Raw genomic sequence first — 17,730 nt, 5'->3', positions numbered from 1 at the left:
AGGCTTTGAGAAAATGCCCATGAATGATGAGCACCATAAAATAATCCATGAAGAAGTCTCATAAACAATAGTAAGTTAAAAATACGCAATAAAAAAAACTACAGCCATATACCAAGCAAAGACTTGGTAGCAGCTCAGTAGGTGAACCTAACCCACTCAGTGCTCAGATAGAGGGGTCCATGTTTGCACAGAAAGCTGGAATCAGCATGTGGAGGCATCAGAAAGTTGAACTGAAGTGGGACAGGCAACTTTTGCTCTAGCATTTCCCAGCTTTGTCATACTTAGCTTCACAATCGTAGTAATATTCTCCCCCCCCCCCCCCCACATAGATGTATGTGTGAGTGTTCAGCTCTCTTTTCACTTGCTCTATGCACTGATGCCATGAGTGGTGTTCTGGCTCTCTGTCCAAAGAAATACATTACCCCAAACTAACAGCATCATATTCCCTTGACTGTCATTAACTATACAGCATCAAATCTTTTATATCCAGTAAATGCCCAAAGTCATTACTTATTCTCTATAGTCCTACATAAGTTCTTCTCTGTGTTTCAGCCTTCACAGTAAAATGAATCAGCAGGAGCTGGCACCACCACACTGCCACAGGTCCCACTGTGACTGCTAAGAAGCACATCTGCATTTCTAACAACTGGTAGCACTCAGACTAGCTTGGCAAATTGAATAATGACAACAACATGTAGACGCACCTGCCTTCCCCCTACTCTAATCGTGCTGATGCTGATTACAGTGAAGATGTGGCATCACAGGTGAGTGGCACAGACATCAGCTATTCACCAGTGGGAGTAGTAAGAACCTGCAGGTGCCTGGCTACACAACCCTGCTGCTGCCATGATCTCACTGCTCCTGTAACCTGCATTTGCTGGAGGAAAGCCAGCACAGGGATATATGTTTATGCCTTCTGCTGCACAAGCAAAATCTGTAGTAGAGGTGCAAGCTGAATGAACTATGAATCTTCAACCTTTCTTGCAGCAAAGGCAAGATCTAGCTCTTCCAGATCAAAGGGCACTATGAAAAATAAAACTGACAGGTTTTCCCATTTGGCCATTCAAAAGGCAGCAATCAAGAGAGAACACAACCCAATTCTCAGGTTTTTAAAACCTCTAGAGTCTGAACTGAAACCAGGCACCAACACTGTGCTGGGTCTCTGTGTGAGGGAGTAGAAAGTAGAGCCCAAGACCTGGTTCTACTGCCCAGCCAACCAGGTCCCGTGCCTGGTGCCAGGTTCTTCTGCTGCCTCATTCACCTCACAGATTAAACAACAGTTTCTGCTTTAACTCTTTGGAAGCATGTAATATATGAGCAGACTGGCACAGGTTTCACAGCCTCTGAAAACCCTGTTGCTATTTATTTCAACAGAAGCACAAAAGATTCCAGATTCTCCTGACAGCAACCCATGTATCTGTAATTCTGTAGGCTTCAGTCTGCCCCGAGCCTAGCACTTTGATTGATTTTGCACATAAAGTAGGGCTCCAAAACTGATGGAGTATGTTCTCTCTCTTTCATCTCCTGCCCAATACTTCCCACATGTTGCTCCCATCTGCCTTAGGGAGGCCAAGCTCTACCATGTCACCTCTGTTTCTTATTGCTCATAGCTTCTCATTATGTTTTTGCCTCCCTGTCACATGAAGGGGGAGGAGTGTCTGATCCACGCTAGGCCAGCTCCTTAGCACAGACAGAAAAGTCAGAACTAGTACCATGTAGCGCTCTCTCTAGGTGGGTACCTTTCTAATGCTGCCCAGGTAAACCCACTAATAGCATTTTTATAGCAATAAAAGCTAACTTCACATTAACTGACATGCAGAAATTGGACAGATTACCAAATAAGGACACACACTTTTATCAAGTACTTTCAAGCACAAGCCTGAGTGTGCAGAATCAGTCCAAGACAGGTAGGTCTCTCATGCAACAGCTGAAGCTGGATATGTTGCATGAAAAGTGAGCGTGTAGAGCTAATAACAGTAAGTAAATCTTCCATATTAAGCATATCAAGATAATAAACACAGGAGAGCCTGACTCATTTTTGAGGTTTCTTGCACAGAGTATAGTGCTAGGATTGCGCACCAACTTAAGTGTTCCTGTGACACAAATATTGCTTGGAAGTACCTAGCTCCAGCAGCCATCAGCTGCTGAAAGAGTCATAATTAGCTAGGAGTAAATACGATACTGTGCCAGGTTATGCTCAGAAAGTGCAAAGAGCATTCCTAAAGCAGAGCTCAGCAAGAGTGATGAATGTAGGTCTGCATCAGTTAAAAGTGTCACTTGGAAAAAGTGAAACAAAAAAGTGCTTAATGAATGGTGTTAGAATAAGCTAGTTCGCAAAACTGAGAATTTCACTAGTGGGAAATTTAACTGGGAACCGAAAATCAGCTAAATAAAATGAAAATGTCCACGTGGAAGATGTAGAATAGGCTGAATTTTCAGGAGAAGGCAGGAATAAAGTGGATTATTGGATGCCTTACCTCCATTCATATTGGATCATTTACCTTCATAGGATAGAGGACTGTGGCAGTTTACAAGAGGTGAAAAGAGGGGAAAAGAAACTCATGGAATTCCAGAATTTGAAATTTGGCTTTGATTTATCTTTTTATGGAGAAAGATTAAATAAATTTCAGCTACAAATATTGAAACCCGCACACTCCAATAGCATGTAAGAACTCAAATTTTAGAAAATACATTTAGGATATCACAGGAAACATTGATTTTCTTCATTTTGAGTAACAGAAACTGGATTTCAAACCCTTTAGTATTAAGTCCATTTTCCACACACATTTACAACCTTTAATACCTTTGTTAACAAAAGGTCTTTGAAAAAAACAAACCTCTCCCTATCATGGGCCACTTTGAAATGTTAAATGAGCAATGGTACTCAAAAATTGACTGATATTGTAAACATTGTAAAACTCCTATACTGCTAAGTGAGTGAGCTCAGTGTTATTTATATTCACTTGCTTTGGCGTCTAACTTTAGGTGATTCAAGTGGTGGCAGACTGCAATACAAAATGGATTTTGCTCTTGATTATAAATGCAATGCACAAATATGTTTCCGACACCTTTTTATTTTTATATATAAACTTAAGTAGATAAGTGTCTCGTCATTGTGCTAATTTACATATCAGCAGTTTTCTTTTTTTTTAGTGACAAGTAGTAATATTATTAAGCTGTACTTTACACTGTACTAATACAGCTGTATTAAAATACTGTCTTATGAAGGAGGATACAGGCAAAGGCTATTGCATCTTTATACAAACTATATAAAGAAAAAGTAAACATTACTCCTCCCTTCAGCCTTTTTAAAGGCAAAGGAAGGCCAAAACACATCATTAGATCACCTGATCAGACAGAATTTGGGGATAATTAACAGGAGTTAATTAACCTACAAGCTTTGTTCCATCAGTGCTTTACTTAGATTTCAAGTTCTCCTCAACAGGAATCAGCATCAGAAAACACATATGGTGATTGTCCTTAAGTTCTTCAAATATTTCTCTCTATTCCCCTTTCATTAAAAAAAAAAAAATTATACATAGGTAATCTTTAAAATAGAAGGCATTGCTAATGAAGTACCTGTGCTATTTGATATACTTTTAAGCGATCAGAAAAAGTAGTAAATTACAAGTGATAAAATCTGAAAAAAATGGTACAGAATTACTGAGGTATTAACAAGAAAGACAAATCACAAGAGGCAGGGTACCCAGGATGAAGGCAGAGAAAATTCAGCTTGCACAAAAACAACAACAAAAAAAAATCTACATGAAGAATAAAAGCTAGTACGCAATAGTACACAAAAAAGTGCATAATATTCAGTTCTACATTAGCAATTAACATTCACAAAAGTGAAATCACTCTGGTAACTTGACAAGACATAGCTCAGTGTTGAGAAGCAATTAAAAGCAAAAATAGAAATACAGGAATTATTCAGATCATGGAAAGGAGGGGAAAAAAAGTGATTATATCACCATATAATGCAGAGTGCATCCACATCCTGAATCCTGCACTGAGTATCAGTCTTCACATTTCAAAAGAGTAACAACAACATAATCTAGCCCATGGCTCAGGCATTTTTTGATCCCACGTGCCTATATAAAATCTAATCTGTAACTATAGATTCTGTCATAGAGAATATAATCTATAAAAGAATATTGAATCAAATTAATAGAAGAAGCTATGATAATCTAGAGAGTCATCAGTTGCTTTCTTTGCCCGGTTATCACCGCGAATAAAGGGTTAATTAGGTCCAAATAATACCATCAGCTACACCTATGGAAATTCTTATGCGACTGATTTTTCAAGATTCACTCAAAGTAGCAAGCTATCCTGCGTATCTGCTAGAACTGCAGTAAGCTACCTCATATCAACCTATTTTTACCATTACTTATAAGTTACCACTAACACATACACATCTGATAGCCTGCAATTTCAATGGAAAGCGAAGTGCACTTTGTCATATTCCACAACAGCAGCTCAGTTAGAAGTATCCTGCTACACAGGATCCTGTCTTGAACTGTGTGTGAAATTTTCCTCTTACGGTTACAAAGCAAAATCCCATCTTAATGGAAGAAGGCACAAAGAATCTCCCTTGACTTCTAGGGCAAGAATGTAAGAGAGTTGAGCAGGATTCCAACTAGCTGCTTACCAAAAAAAAAAAAAAAAGTGTGGGAGGAGGCACTCAACCACAATTACCACCATCACCCTAGGTCAAGTAAGGTCACTGCTTCTTTCCCCCTCTTGGAACAGGACTGTGTACATGACAGTCCGGTATACTTGTTTGTTCTGTCAGCCGCACAGTCCCTGGGCCACCCTCCCCCTTCCATTCTCTGCTCTACTCTGTAATATATCCCCTGCAGCAAGGATCTAAATGAAAACCGACCTTGAAAGAACCCCGATTGCCAGCAAAGCAACGGTGACCCAAAGGCAGGTTTCTACAGATGTTTCACTTGAGTGAGGCAGCTTTCAAAGCTGCATATAAAGGAAATCCAGGAGACAGGGAGGCAGCAGAAGGCACCCACATATTTATATATTATCAACATCAGGAGCTAACAGAAATAACAGAAAGAAAACATGAAACGTAAGCTAGTTCTGATAGTCATATTTAAATCTCCCTGCTTTTTAATATAGCTAAGGGGGCACTTAAAGCTGTCAACAATCCTTGCAATAATCAGCAGTCAAAATCAGATCACAAGATACTTTAATCATCTCCTTAAACTCATCTAAATCTCATAAGATAATTTCTTAGAACTACTTTTAGGAATAAAAAGAAGCATTTCGAGTTTGTGGAACTTTTGACACAAACAACTCTCGGGCAAAACTTGACTACCTACATAATAGCTTAACATAGGGTTTTATAACAGCTTCTTTGAAGGGAAGCTAACAGATGTGTCAACTGAAGCACATAGCACAGAAGTGCACGTCTTATGAAGTTAACCTGGAGACAGAGGAAGTCAGTGCAAACTCTTCACCTGAAATATTCTTTCTACTGTTCAAAATACACACTGTAAACGTGTTGCATTATACCCTCTTCCCCTAGGAAACACAAGAGATGCATGTTACTCAAAAAGACGAGCTTTCTAGCAGTCAGCTTACTTCTGGTATCCCTCATATGCTTTGTATTGCATTTGTATCTACCATAACAGGTAGTGCGCGTGCGCGCGCGCACACCCACCCACCCCCTGTGGAAATGCAAGTACACAGCTGGGGAAAATGTGGGAAAGGATTAAAGTGAAAAAAATCATTAGGAATGACATCATCTTACCAATCTAAAGAATATGGCTCAACAGCAATTCACACAAAGCCTCAGGTATTTACTTTGCAACTTTATTTCTTTATAAGTTATTGGTATAAAGTTTAATATCTAATTATACAGGAATCTGGGGACTTTAAAGGAAGCTTATTTTGTCCTTTTTAGTGTCTTTTGCCATTTGGTCCTCAAACATGTTTTAAGAGGACTTAACATTATATATGTACCTGTCAGATTTCTGTACAAAAACATTTTAAGCTTTTGTTTTGCTTTTCTGAGTAGGATGTACAAATCATGCACACAATATAACGGTCAAGGAATTATTTCCCTCTTTAAACTAAGGCAATTAAAAAAAACCTATGAATATCAATCGAGTAGTTTGAAAGAGTAAAAAGGCTTCCTCAATGCTTATTTATTCTTTGAACAAATACCTACGCTCAGTAAGACACACTTTCTTGGAATTATCATTGATTTGACTGCTGTCTGTATTGAAAAGACAGCAATTGTCAGAGACAGTATTAAATTATGTACATTTTATAGTGTTACTAACCCATCCACTTTTGAATATGAACTTGTCAGCACTAAGCATTGTGTAAAACCACATGCAAAAACTGCCATAAAAATTTTAAATAGAACCAAATTGGCAAGTTTCTGGAAAGGATATTTTCAATGTTAAAAAAAAATATACTGTATATTAAAATGAGCACTTCAAGTAACTTAAATATCTTTAGCAAACATGTCCAGCAAGAGACTCTGTAAAAGAAATTGTTCTTAGAACAAAAAGCTAATGAATGGCTATTTAGATACTAATTTCTCAACACAGTGGTGAGTCTGTGTGAAACAATTTGTAATCTAAATAGAGTCCATCACACTGTTAAAAAAAAACATACATTAAGCAGGACTGATTAACTACTGCATTTCTGTATTTACAAAAGTGCTTAGCATAACAAAATTACCTAAAAAAATATAAACTTTACTGATATCATTTGGTTCTACATGTACTCCTAGATCTGCACTTGGAGAAAAATAGTATTTACATTGCTAGATTTAGACAAGTTTCCTATTATTTTTAAAGAAATTAACAAAAATCCCCACACGAATGAACCCCTATGCTAGTCAACTCATTCCACCTGGCTCACCAAAAATAGAGCAGATGTAAATCCTGAAATACTGAGCAATACAAATAACTTTAGCCATTGTCTGTGGCATTAGACCCTAACACAGGCTGCCGGCAAATTGGGCAAGTGGAATTTTCTGAAAGCCAGCGATCAATACAATGAATATGAAACTCATGCATGCAAGGTAACTGCCTTAGCTTATTTCCTGTTACATATTCATTAATGCAAACACTACATGTTTTACTTATTTCATTCTCGGTGTTAATATCCCCATAGTTCCGGGTTGAAAGATTGTCAATCTGTTCTTTGGTTAGACCTCTTAAACGCTCATCATCATCATCTTCATTCAGCAAGAAGAAGTGAGCTAGTCGAAGAATAGGCAGCGTTCCATTTTCCACTAGGTTGTTAGCATCTTGAGACTGTCTGTTATCTTGACTTTCATTATTGCGACCATAACGTTGAGTGTCATCACTCTGTCCATTTGCTTCACTACTGCCTTCTACAGCACGCCCATTTCTAGAAGAAATCTCTCTTGGATCACTGCTATTGCTCGCTGAATTTGAGTTGTTCTGCTCTGCCTGCACATCTGACAAGTGATGACCACCTCTTTGCAATTCTGAGCTGGATTCTGTCTCCATTAAAGAACTCAGTTCTCCAAAGCCTGTCATAATTTGTCGAAGAATTGATCGAAGAGCCACTGATGAAGGTTCACCAAGTCCAGTTTCTGAAATCCGCCGAAGAGGTATCCGTATAGTGCTAACGTAGGTCCGAATACCTGCACGTTCTGATCGTGATATCGTACGTCGAAATCCCCCACTGTCACTTTCAAAAGTGACAGTGTTTTCTGCCATTCCTACTCTAGAACGAGTTCTACTAGCGATACTGTCCCGATCTCTGTTTTCTCCAGGGCGAATTCTTCTCACCTGAAGATCTAATGTAATTGTGGGATGCCTTCTAACAGCAGCTATTGGCCTACTAGATTCCTCCTCTTCCAAAGTTATTCCCAAGGATGATGCTGCACCGGAAAGCTGAGGAGTCTGAGCGTTACCTCTTGCTTGCTCTTCAGCAGGCTGTGGAGAAAGCTGCAGTGTTTGTCTTCTACTTCTATTGATTTGCTGTGCACTTCTGTCTTGCCGCTGCCCGTGCTCCTCAGAACGAACGTCATCTTGTCTTTGCAGCGGAGAGCGGCTTCGGCTGCTCAAAGTAGACCTCAACCGTAGAATTTCTAGTCTTTGGTTTGTACTCATCCGAACATTAGCTCTAGCTCTACCTCTTGGAAGTCCTGTAGAAGTACCTCTTTCTGGCATTTCTCTTTGTCCACCAGTAGTTGTAGAACTACTACGTACAGTAGTTGTTCTAGGAAGGCCCGACGACTCCCTAGTTCTACTTCTGAGCCTCCCTGAAACTGGGTGAGAGGCTGCTCCAGAGCTTTGTGTCACTGAGCTTCTTACAGACCTGGTCCTCGCAGTGCTTGAAGCATCACTGTTTGCCTCTCTTGAGGCCCTGCTCCTTGTTCGTGTGGTTACTGGACTGGCAGCTCTTTGATGTCTTCTTTCTAAATACGTTCTGCTACTATCTGTACCCGCATACTCTTCACCTGCGGTTTCAAAACTGTTATGTTCATGATTTATGTTGATTTCAAGACTAAATCGGAATTCCCCACTGTTCGGATTTGTTCGACTCACAGCTCTCCAGGTTTGGTTCCCACTCTGTCCACTGCGAGTGGCGTTCCCCGTGCGACGAAATGTGTTCAGCCATTCAAGCAAAGAGTCACCATTTGAGTTTTCTCCAAGAACATCAGAATCTAAAAGAAATAAACGAAGAATTGTTTTCTAATGTTCATACAAAAGCACACTTACCATACTATGATGAATTCCAAATCCTCCATGCTGAGCCTTGACTTCAGAAGTTTTACAGCAACAGGGCAGATACATAGCTATGCTAACACAATTTGCTGAAAAAATGCTGTACATAAGTGTCAGCAAAATGATCAGCTGAGCCCAGAATTTTAGTCTCGCCAGCAGACACACAGAGAAGAGACTATGTCCGCTCAGCCTCTTCTGAGAAAGTGTTCAGAAGTAGGTGGCGCATTCAAAATCAGTTGGTTGCATTTGTCCAGTGCCTGTGCCTTGAGTTATTGATTTGAGAGTATCCTAGTAATCCAATTATGTTAAAGCAAGGAAGATTATGATATATTTTATCTTGTTTTAGAGAGAATTTTCAAAAATTTTTCCTACAGGCAGGGGAGTAAGTGATGCATGGTTTTCTCTCTGCAGATTTGTTCTCTATGTGCTATTGTACTCATTCTCTATTGCAATACCCTCAGCTCTATTCCCAACTCTCCTCCAACTGCTCCCTCAGCTACCAGCTCAATAATAGGGACCATTACTGTGGTTAGTTCTGAACTATATATATGAGGAAAACCAAACAGAAGAGAACATGGTCAAGATCACAGCAAAGGCTCTCCCTTGAAGGGAGCGTTACTTAAGGTCTCTACACTGTACCAGCTTTCACAAAACCTGTAAGAATTTTGATATCTTGATTTCCGAGACATCTATTTCTCTACTGAATCTGACTGGAACTTGCCAAATGATCAAAAAATATTGCTGGGGAAGAAAAGATAGACAGCACAGATACACAAAACCTCACTCCACTAAAACAAACTGAAACAAAACAAGAACAACAGAACAGCTAAAGAAAGGGTTTGCTGTTTTCCATTTAGCCTTTTTTCCTTTCTAACTTCTTTAGTACTCACCAAAGCCCTCTAAAAAAGAAAAAATAAAATTATCCTTGTGCAATTAGATTTACTAGCAAAGAGGAATCAGGAAAGGAAGAGAAGATAATTTGTGGCCGATGTAAATCAGTTCTTGTGAAGTATTTCAAGGTGTTTGTGTCTCATTAGGGAATGTCTCAAAACACGAAAATGTTCCACAGAGACAGGAAGTAAAAAAGACTTGAAAAGGACGGTACTTAAGTTGTTGAGCAGTTCCCTTAAATGCCTGTACAGAACAACAATATTTACCTATCGCATGCTATGTATAAATATGAAGGAAGAACATTTACCTCCAGCAGTTCTGCCTTCACTGTCTCTGTTTTCGGGATCAGTTTCTGATGCAAGATGCTCCTTAGCCCCCTCCAAACGTTGCTGCAACTCTTCTGCTGTTATTTCCCCTGAAATAATTTACGTTTTGATGTTGTCAGACAATACATTTTATTGGCTCAAAGCCATGCAGAAATGAAAGTATTTTCTATCTTGAAAGGAAAACGTTCAGAAATAAAGTAAAATTAATGAAATCTGAAAGAAAACAGAAATAGTGTGAGACTAACATAGGCTCCCAGCTAACATAGAAGGTAGATACTGGGGAGAAAAAGGATGCTAACATGCACGTCAAGAGCACGACAACTTCCAACAACAACTCAGAAGCCTAAAAAACTGCCACATGTCAGAAGCAGCACTTTAATATTACAGATATTAATTACTTGGATTGGGATGTTATCTATATGCTGAGGGGTTGCGGTCAAAGGAGTTATATTTTTACTCACAGCTTTAGTATCTCTTTTAAGTTGACAAATTTTATCAGGTAGCATCAACTTTGCTGGGAAAGCAAGTCTTTTATTTTTTTCCCCTCCTTTCTACAAAACCACAGAATCCAGGCTTCTTGAGTCACCCCACCACATGTGGTACCCAACAGCAGTTGCATTAATTCACATTTGCAATTGTGAATTGATCTTTTCTGCGGTTTTCAGCATACTGTCTTTTCTGCTGAAAGTATCCACAGGAGTGAAAGCATCTTACCAGGAGTGCCAAGCAGGTTGCGGTCTCTCATTAACCTGTAGTCTTCCTCATTGAGTTCGTTAATGAACTGGTAATATGCCTCCTCTCTACTGAGGCGCTCTAGCTGTCGTTGTCTCTCATCTTCACCATAGCTGTGCTCTCGTGAAGACGGCTGATCACTGCCATTTCCTGCATGGTGTCGAGAGCGATCCATAGCGATAATGCCAAGCCGTCCTGAACACAACCAGGTTAGAGCGCACACTAATTACAGTAAGAAATAAGTTTTCAGCATTTTCAATTAACTTAGTATATTAATAAATAGCAGAAGATGATTAGGATGAACCAAACTGTGTTATTTGCCAAGTCAGCTCACCAGTGTAGTTTATTATGCAAATATTTTGCTTCTAGCCTGTTCAAAAACAGGCAGAACTCCCTTTCTCTCATTGCAAGGGCTTACCAGTTGGTACACCAACTTCAAAAAAAACACTCAGCAATGACTTATTTTTTTCTTAGCCAAATAAGAACATCTCAGAAAATTAAAGGAATAAGGTGAAACCTATTTCCCCTCTCCTCAGTGAAATGCAACAGAACGGTACGGTATTTTAGAAGCTAAAATGTCACGGAAAACATTGTTCTGTAGTTACAGGACTGTAATTACCCAGTGCGCACTTTTGACAACCAAAATTACTACTTTAGAGAAAACTTCCACTTGAAACGTTTACTGATTATCAGGTAAGACTATAGTACTACTCCACATTTGAAAGATGTCCCTTCCATCACTCATGCAGCACAAACCCTCCAGATCCATTTTTTGTGGTACTGGCTCTACTATGACTTTTCTTGTATATTTTCCTTGCAATCTCTGATCCAAGTACTAGCTATCAAATGGGTACCCATCTCCAGTAAACTGGCCTAAAAGAGGAAGGGCCACACTTCTTCACTTTCTAAATATTTTACCAGCATGACCACACTATTAAAAGGCATGAATAACCCTCCAGTGGTAGAAAGAGGTATCATCTCTATTGATTTCTGTGCCATTACCAGCCAACCAGCTCTCAGACCAGTCTCCAACTTTTCTGTTTCCTAAAGAACACCTGTTTTTCAATGTTCCCATTGAAAGAAGAAATAAAGTCAAGTGTCATTCTTTTAATGGGGCTTCACTTTTAACAAGCCATCTGTAATATTTTTTAATAAGCCTATCTGTCTACCTGCTGAGGTAGACAGCTAAAAGAACAGATCACTTATCTAAAGAGATCACCAGGGCAAGAGAACCACCATATACACCATTCTGCTAAAACGCGGAGAGAAAGTTATGAGGTAAACCTATTTCCCTGTTTTGGTCATCCTGCCAACATATCAAAGTCACTTCTACTACTGTTATGGGGGGACACAACAGAACAACATTCTCAGTACACTTCCAGTCAGTAATTAGTCTTCACAGAAAAGCTGATGAGCCAACAAACAGACCAAACCAACTAACTATTAGACATGCATTCACTAAAGAGAAAGAGTGAATCTCATCAATGCTGCCAATATGCGATACGACAAATTAGAAAATTGAATTGCCAATAGCAGAAGCAGGCATACATTTAATATACCTTTCTCATGTTCTTTGTGGGATCCATTCGGATGCATCCTTGGTCTCCTCCTTTTCCTCCCCACATGCTACTTTTTTCTTCCCCTTAGGCAACCATATTTCTCAACACCCCTTCCCAAAGAATCACTTTCCTAATCAGTCTCCTGTATCCAATACGGTATCTCAATGCATCTGACACTTCCCTCCTAGTTCTTTAACTAACTTAAAAGACATCAAAACTGAATATCTCCCCTTTAAAACATTTTATACTGCCTATAATAGCTGGGTGCCCCCCTCGCCTCCAAGTACTATTGCTCTTGTTGCTCAGCCTCACAAGGCGTAGGTAATTGCTGACTTCCATTTCCCACAGTGCCTATGTTCAAATTGGGTCACTTCTTGTATTGCATTTCTAAACACAAAATTCTCATCCAGGTCTTTGCAACTGCACCCCCCACTTCACTCAACACTTAGGTAACACTAAGTTTGTTCTGATGACATTAGCACTTGACTGTTGTTACGAAAATGCCAAATCCACACAGCACTGAGTATTAAAGAAAGTGCCTCTGCCCCAAATGTCTTAGAACTTGAGACAAGTACCACAGAGAGGGGAAAAAGGTCAGGTAAAATAAGCTAGTTTCACATCAGATTGCTATTTACATAAAAGCCTGAAAACGACTAACTTTTTGCTAATTGCTATGTAATAACCACGATTAGTTAACTGACTTTCTGGATACATCATATTGCTGCACAGAACAGTTCAGATACAAATTCTTAAGATGAAAAGTTCATCACATGTAGTCTCCCTTCATCTAAATAAAGGTTTTCTACTTTTCATCCACATAGAGCCTGAAAGATCTCTTCTCTACTTCAGGTTGTGTAGGTGGTAGAAAAAAAAATTACCGTTATGGTAGGATGATTAATCACACTCTTTAAATGACTCACTTAGAAATATCAAGAAGTGTGAAGTGTTCAGTTATCCCATCTGTTTAACATAACTACTACCCATTTTATTGTTATCAAACACCATCAAAATCAAGTGCTGTGGCACTTGAAATACTTCTGAGTATTGAAAGTTGAAGGGTATTAACTACTAAGATGCAAGATAAATGAAATCGAAATCCAGTTATGACTCAGAGTTATTCTTCCATTGTAAAGAAACAGGTGCCACATACCAAGGGTTTATCTACATTTTCTAGAATTTTCAGTCTAAGGCTAATTCCTTCAGCTCTTATTTTACAGTTCCTCCAGCCCACTCTCAAAGATCTACATTCATTTTTTATCAAAACAATATATACCTTATGCTTTTAGGTTCTGGCCTCTCTCCATGAATTCCTATCCACAATTCAATTAAGCATTCATTTTCTGAAAGACTACCACCTGATTGCAAGCAAGACGACAACTGAGTTTAGATGAGGAAACCTCCCCGACCGAAAGGACTACTTAGCATTTCTGTCACACTCCAGCCCCCAGGCGAGATGATCTCACCCAATTTGAAGGGGGGTGGGGTGGGGGGAGACAAAAAGCAGAGCCTGGGGGAGGAGGGGGAGGAAAGAGAGACAAAAAAAGAACCACAAGGCAATTAAAAACAGGCGGAAGGAAACCCAAAGCGAGCCAACCCTAAGGCCTGGGGCTACCCGCCTCCCTCCCCCCCACGCCCCCGGCCGGCAATAAGGCCCGCCGGTCCCAGCCGCCCCGTGCGGGGCTGGTGGTCTCCGAGCCCGGCGCCGGGCCCCGGGCCCCTGGCCGGGCCGAGGCCGCAGGCCCGGTGCGCAGGCGGGGAGCAGGGAGCAGGCAGCCCCGGGCCCGGCCGCCGCCGCCGCCTGTTGCCAGAGGCTTGGGGGAGGGGAGGGCGAGGTGACGTGATTGACACCTCCCCCGCCCAATCACCGGGGCGAGGCACGGCCGCCGGCCAATCACGACGGGGCAGGGCAGACTCCCTGTCCGCCCGCTTCTCTCCTCCCCCGTCTGCGCGGCTGGGCCCCGCCACTAACCGCCACCGGCCGGATCTGCTCCCTCCAGCGCTGCCCGCTCCCCCACCCGCCCCGTCTCCCCTGCCCTGCGGGGAACGGCATCACCCGCTGCGCCAAACCGGGGGGGCGTCCATGCCGCCGCGTGCCCTGGGGGAGTCTCGCCGAGAGAGCAGCGGCACCGGAGGGACCCGAGAGCCCGTCCCCGCCTCCTCTCCGGGGCGCAGGCCGGGACGCAGACCAGGGCGACCCGGCCTAGCCCTACTCCGCGCTCCGCTTCCCTCCCAGCGGCAGGAGCGGCCGCCGCCAACGCCGGAAAGAAACGGACCCCTCGGTCTCCGAGCGGCGCGCTCCAGCGCCGATTCCTGTCCGGGTGGCTGCAGGGAGCTGCGAACAGAGGGTTCCGAGCACGTGAGCGCGGCCCCCGGGCAAGCGCCGCCCCTGCCGCGCAGGCGCAGAGGTGCATGGCGCCAGCGGGCGGCCGTTGGGCTGCGCGCGCTTCTGCGGGGCAACGGCCGCGGCGCGCGCCGCCCCGAAGCGCCGCCCTGGCCCTGCTCGCTGAGGGGGCTGCCGAGCGTCCGCCTCCCTCCCACTGGCCGCCCGAGCAAGCCGTATTTATTAACTGCCCTGTCGGTCAGAGCTACAGGTCCTGGGCAAGGTCTCTGAAACGACTGTGGAATAACCAGGGCAAAGACTTTGGAAAAACGTAAAGCGCGGCCGCCTCGGCGCCTGCCCGGCCCGCGCCCTCGTCCAGCGGCTCCTGAGGCCGCAGGCAGCCGGCAGCCCTCGGCTGCTCCCGCTGCTACCCCGGGCAGCGCAGGAAACCCCTGCTCGGTGCTTCACAGGCTCCCGTTTTGCATGTTCTCACTTACGCCTTGGCCTTCTGTTGTGGCTGACTTGCTATTCTCCACATCTTTTCCCCATTTAAACAAGTAAAAGAAGTCGTTTCGGGTGCTGGCATTTCATCAGCACACCGTTTGTCCAAACTCGCAGCATCATCCCTGCCCTGGTGGGGGTGAGCCCGTAAAGGTAGATTTACTTACACAAGGGGGAATTGACAATACATCAGTTTTAAACTGTAGAATAAACTCAGTAACTTTAACATAATCTCATAATGTTATTGACTGTCGTTGTGTTTTACCAATTCAGCGTAGCGAGCTTGCAGCTTCAGGTACTCATCGGGTACTTTATAATCTCAATCTTTGTGTCATTTACTATAATCACCATTTTTTTCCTACTCTCTTCTTCTCTAGCCTGCTTTTCAGACAGGATCCTTCTCCCATTTCTGCAGGATCTGTTCCTCTCCTTCTTTCCTTTCTGTTCACCTTTTCCTTCTGCAGGAACCTCCCATCACTTTTTCCAGACATTCTCTAAAATAAACCATCAAGTGCTTAATGCTGACAGAGAAACTGTTATGTTTAAAGCTGTGATTTCAGTTGTTTCCATTGGTAGAGCCTTACAAGTTTTCACACAAGGTGCAAATCCTTTTACAAATTTCACATATGCTGATTGCTGATATGCTGATAGCATACACTGAGTTTCTTTTCTTAGTCACTTCTGCAAATTGCTTCTACACAGAGCAGAAGCTGACAAGCTGTGATAGAGGAGTATGTTTCTCATCTTACATAGACTATTTGAATCAGCAAAATCACAAGACTTCATGAGAACGATTCTATAATTATGTAAGAAAACCTAATTCTGACAATATCCAGATTACTCAGACTTTAGTTCAAATTTGCTTGCAGAAATAAACAAAGTATGGGTATTTCTTATGGAATGCCTCCCCTGGCCTTAATGTGAAGGCAAACCCCCATAAATGAATGAAGTGGTAGAAGGGGGTAAGAGCCAGTGCCTGGGAAGATACATCCACTCCCCCATTTACACTACACGCTCCAGGATTTGTTTATTCTAGTTGAGAAATGAGTTTACACAGAGGTTACATTTAGGTTCCTTGTATAATTTTGCACCATTTCTATGGTTACTGGCTCATATTTCATGTCTTTCCTTCCTCAAAGCTTATATTGAATTAGTTTATTTACTACTGATGCTTTCTCAAATGCAATGCAGAATTTTGCATTCACTTCCTATTCAAACTCACATTTTCCAACAATACAATATAACTATGTATTTGTTCATTTTACATTATGTTCTTAATATGAATTAACAATAATAGATCTTTCCTTAAATATTATTAATGCACTGAAGCAATATTTTGCACAAGAAAATACTTTCCTTGGAACTATAATAAAAATAGTCTATAGAGGGCAGCAAACCTCAGCAATTAAGTTTTGTAAAGCTATCATAAAACCTGCAAGCCTGATTTTCATCTGATTGTACAGTCATTTAAGTTGTTTAGAAAGTGAGTTTATTCTATTATATTTTATTACTTCATATTATGTAACTAAGGCAGAACCTATTCTTTTAATCAGTTTTTTAAATCTAGTCTTAGTAAGTGCAGATGAACTGACCTGGTGTCATCAAATTGATATGCGTGTGGGCAGGGCTGCCCTGAAAGGGACCTAGACAGGCTGGAGGAATGGCTCATTAGGAGCCTCAGGAAATTCAGCAAGGGAAAACGCCAAGTCCTTCATCTGAGACAATACTGAATGGAGACTTACTGACTGGTAGTGTCTCTGCTGAAAAAGATCTGGGGATTCTGGTGGACAGTGGAGAAAGCAAAACATGAGCTAAGAGTGCACCCTGGCCGTGATGAAGACTAATTGCATCCTGGGCTGTATCAGCAGAAACATAGACAATAGATGAGGCAAGTGATTATTTGCCTTTGCTTGGCACTTGTTTGCCTGCATCTAGAACACAGTGTCCAGTTTGGGGCTCCCCAGTACAAGAAAAATATTGATAAACTGGAGCGAGTTCAGTGGAAGCCACCGAGATGGTCAGGGGCTAGATCACTTGCCCTGTGAGGAGAGGCTGAGGGTCCCAATAGCAGCCTGCCAGTACTGACAAGGAAGTTAGTGAGAACACAGTGCTGGGCTCTCTGCTGAGATGCACGGTGGGAGGAGAGGTAGCGGTCATAAACTGAAAGAGGGGAGATTCAGAGTAGCTATAAGGACAAAAGTTTTCACCCTGAGGGCAGTGACAGGGTCCCCTGCTCAGGAGGATCACTGAGAGAGATTGTGGAATCTCCCTCCTCAGAGGTATTCAAGACCCGACCGGACAAAGCCCTGAGCAACCTGAATTTAATGGCAACCCTGCTCTGAGCAGAAGATTAAACTAGGTGATCTCTGGAGGTCCCTTCCAACCTGAATGTCTCTGTGTCTGCTGAAATAATGTAAAATAATATTCAATATTAGTATTTACTTCCCCTCAAATACAGCTCTTTTTGGTAACAAAAGTTCTTCACAGGAAGACTTTTCAAGGGCTGCAGAGACTCTTTAGAACTGACTCCCAGGCTTGTTCAGGAGCATTAAACAGACTCCTATTTACTGAGCATGGTCCTGTGTCTGGCAAACAGATGTGTTGCTGCATGACTGTCTTCTATGCAGGACCTGGATCCAAAGAACTGAAGTACGTTTCTTAGTGACTTG

At 42.0% G+C, this 17,730-nt stretch overlaps 1 protein-coding gene across 5 annotated transcripts; it reads right to left on the bottom strand.

Moving 5' to 3' along the window:
* Positions 1-5,810: 5,810 nt before the first annotated feature.
* RNF6 (ring finger protein 6) lies at positions 5,811-14,629 on the bottom strand. 5 transcript variants are annotated; one of them, XM_068930201.1, is made up of 5 exons: positions 14,514-14,603; positions 12,241-13,747; positions 10,664-10,876; positions 9,931-10,038; positions 5,811-8,671 (listed from the first exon to the last, which is right to left on the bottom strand). In XM_068930201.1, exons 2-5 carry the CDS (start codon positions 12,275-12,277, stop codon positions 6,939-6,941), a joined length of 2,091 nt encoding a protein of 696 aa, XP_068786302.1. In that variant the 5' UTR covers positions 12,278-13,747; positions 14,514-14,603; the 3' UTR covers positions 5,811-6,938. The 5 variants fall into 5 exon arrangements, with proteins under 5 accessions (XP_068786302.1, XP_068786304.1, XP_068786303.1 ...); XM_068930203.1 differs by having other exon boundaries at positions 13,514-13,595; positions 14,514-14,558; XM_068930202.1 differs by having other exon boundaries at positions 13,514-13,747; positions 14,294-14,539.
* Positions 14,630-17,730: the final 3,101 nt, after the last annotated feature.

The sequence above is a fragment of the Struthio camelus genome, chromosome 1, assembly GCF_040807025.1.
Source record: "Struthio camelus isolate bStrCam1 chromosome 1, bStrCam1.hap1, whole genome shotgun sequence".
Lineage (NCBI taxonomy): Eukaryota > Metazoa > Chordata > Aves > Struthioniformes > Struthionidae > Struthio > Struthio camelus.
Note: the sequence above shows the minus strand (reverse complement) of the source record. Positions and strands in the feature narration are given on the sequence as shown.